At 35.5% G+C, this 3,300-nt stretch overlaps 1 protein-coding gene across 1 annotated transcript; it reads right to left on the bottom strand.

Moving 5' to 3' along the window:
- Nucleotides 1-498: 498 nt before the first annotated feature.
- On the bottom strand, nt 499-1,422 carry Or5ac19 (olfactory receptor family 5 subfamily AC member 19). Its single transcript, NM_001000530.1, has one exon. The coding sequence runs from the start codon at nt 1,420-1,422 to the stop codon at nt 499-501; it is 924 nt and encodes a 307-aa protein (NP_001000530.1).
- Nucleotides 1,423-3,300: the final 1,878 nt, after the last annotated feature.

Here is a 3,300-nt window from a genome sequence, read left to right as displayed (position 1 = left end):
ATGAAACTATTTTTATCAATCTATCAATGTTGTTTAGTGAGGTAAAGGGTTGAAAACCTTGTTTACTTCTAGGTCCTGAGGGGTAAACTAGTCGCTACTGCACATGGCTAACACATTTGTTAGCAATGATCAGAGACATGTTCCAGCAAGTGTGGTCAGGATGCCACAAGAAAGTTGCAAATTCACATTTGTAAATTTGGAAGAACCAAAGAAAATGGTTAATTTAAAAAGCCAAATCTTCCAAAAACATAGAGGATATTGTTTCTAGAAGAGGTGTTCATGAACTGCACTACCAGAACTTCAATGAAGCCATATGAAAGGAATCACTAGGGCATCAGACATAAAAGTCAAAGCTGGACATCCCCAGCAAGAGGATACTGACCCTGCAGTATAATGACAAAGTTCTTATCATTTCATAGGACCTATTTTTTCTGTTAATGTTACATCTTATTTTTTATAGAATTATGAGGGAGACTTGTCTAAAAAATTATACAATGATCAGTTATTCATTACTCTTCTAAAAGCACATATAACCTCTTTGTTCCTCAGACTGTAAACAAATGGGTTGAGAAGGGGGATTATTACTGTATAAAATAAAGAAAGCATTTTCTCTTTGTCTCCCACTGGTCCAGACCCAGGACAAACATAAATGAGAAAAAGAGTTCCATAGAACAAAGAGACAGAAAGCAGGTGGGCACTGCATGTGGAGAAGGCTTTGCTTCTGCCCTTCTCAGACTTCTTTCTCAGGATGGCAAAGAGGACATGGATGTATGAAACCAAGATGGTTACAAAGGTGAAGGCTTGTATAGAAATTGAAAAGATTAAAAGCACAAACATGTTAATAGTTGGATCAATGCAAGAAATGTTGAAAAGTTGTAAAATTTCACAGTAATAATATTGTATAATGTTGGATCTGCAGAAAGTCAGTCTAAATAGCAAACCCACATGAATTGCCAAGTGCAGAACACCAAGTAAGTATGTCACAGCTATAAAGTGAATACAGAGTCTGTTAGACATCAACACTGGATAGAGCAAAGGGTTACATATGGCCACATAGCGGTCGTAGGCCATCACTGATAGGAGAAAGCATTCTGTGGTTGCACTGGAACCCATAAAATAAAACTGAGCAAAGCACTCAAACGGGGATATCTCATGGTTTTCAGATAAAAAGTTGACAAGCATTTTGGGAGTCACAGAGGATGTAGTGCATGAGTCAGCAAAAGCCAAGCTGCTGAGGAATAAGTACATGGGGGTGTGGAGGTGAGAGTCCTTCCAGATGAGAGCAATCAGTCCGAGATTTCCCACCATGGTGATGAGGTAGATGACAAGGAACAGTAGGAACAGGGCAACCTTCAGTGCGGGATGCTCTGTGAGTCCTGTGAGGATAAACTCAGTGACCAGAGTGCGGTTTTCTTCAGCCATGTCTGAGCTGGACAATCACTAAAATGAAAGAATCAATAAAGACAGAGTTCCAGAAAAATTATAAAATTGTTGAAATCACTGTCACTATCCCAAATGGATGGTTCTCATGCCAGACTTTAAAATTCGGAATTTGTCTACTATGCATTGAAACTTTCACCTAATTAAAAAACAAACAATAATACACCTAAAGTAATATGTATGTTTAGTGGAAATCCTTTTAAACACTACAAATGAAGTTTGTGTTTGCAGTGTTTAGAACTGAACAACTTGTTAAAACTCATGTGAATAAAACAGATTGCTACACCAAAAGTACAAACAGTAAGATTAGTGGAATGTGTCTTAAGTGATATTGAACTAGAGTTCAAAGATGTAATAATCAAGATACTAAGACACTGTATAATAAGGAAGAGGGTTGTGCACTAGAACAGATGTCAGATTCTAAGTAAAGACAGATTTAAAAATAAACGCATGTGTTTATCCTGTAGGAAAGAATGATTGATGTGGTAGGTGATGTTGTCATTGTCATCTGGAAATATATAGAAATCAATTCTTGTTACATACATTGCATATTCCTAAATGAAAATAAAGAACACAACACACACAAACACACCCCCAATCATGTATGTGACTAGCATAAATTAAAATGCATCAAAGTGCTCACTGATAACTAAGGTGAGGAAATTGATGCTTTCCTGTATCACTTGTAGAATCCTAATTGCAACTGCCTTTGAGAAATCAACCTAACAGAATCCAATTTATTTGAATTACATACATTTATTAGTCATCCTACTGTTCTTTTAGTTATACCATAGAAATATAAGCAACACTGGATAAAAACAAATATACAAAAAATATACAATTCATTTCTGGTCAAGGTGCAATGAATAGAAACAGGTGGGATATGTCATAGTGCTGACATGACACAACCACAAGAAACAACAATCACAAGAAAGAATTATCATCAATTGTATTATCACAATGTATACTATCGAAGAAGACCAAATATACAGAAATAAAAATAACTATGACAATTCTGTAGCCAAATAAGCTATAATTTTAAATATTCATTTGTTAATAGGTTATTTTCATATTAAAAATGTGGATAAATATAAAATTAATAATTCTGATTTTTATGGCATAAGAGTAGAGGCTTGGCTGAGGGAAATAGGCAACAAAGAGAAGGATAAGTCAACTAGAATTTTGTAAGGACAAACTCATGTAAATAATGGTACACAAAATTGTATCTGTGTACATGCTCACTCAATATGTATATATTAAGGGGTGTGTGAAAAATGTCTTGAAACATATTAATAAGACTTGAGAACAGCAAAGTCCTGAGGCTGTTCTTTCCAAAATTATTGTATTTATTTACATTTCAAATGTTGTCCCCTTCTAAGACCTCCCTCCATAAGCACCCCACCCCATACCCCCTCCCCTCACCCCCTCCCCTCACCTCTAAGAAGGTGCTCTCCACCCCACCCACCCACTCCCACCTCACCCCTATCACATCCCCCTTCTCCAGGGCATCGAGCCTCCACAGGGCCAAGTGCCTCCCCTCCTACTAAGGCCAGACAAGATAGTAATCTTACGTAGTAGGATATTTTTTGTAATGTAAAAATTAAGAAGTATAATTTAAAATTTTGTGCATTAAATTAAATAAAATACAGAAATAACCTCCAGGGAAATTGTCCTAGGTCTTTACATTTTATAGGTAAGAAAATTTTCAGCATTGGTAATACATATATTTGTAATATTGCAAACTTACCTATAATTATATACATAGGGATCACAAAGAATGTTTTTGAAAATCTTACAAGTTTAATAATGTTATTAAGATTTCCTCTGTGTGCATCTGCTTAAAATATAAAATTTATATTT

This window comes from Rattus norvegicus, chromosome 11 (assembly GCF_021556685.1).
Source record: "Rattus norvegicus strain SHRSP/BbbUtx chromosome 11, alternate assembly SHRSP_T2T, whole genome shotgun sequence".
Taxonomy (NCBI): Eukaryota; Metazoa; Chordata; class Mammalia; order Rodentia; family Muridae; genus Rattus; species Rattus norvegicus.
The sequence above is the reverse complement of the archived record's forward strand: the minus strand, read 5'-3'. Positions and strand labels throughout refer to the sequence as shown.

Excerpts from the sequence above, each read along its gene's own strand:
- Or5ac19 (NM_001000530.1), bottom strand. The coding sequence starts at position 1,422 with ATGGCTGAAGAAAACCGCACTCTGGTCACTGAGTTTATCCTCACAGGA.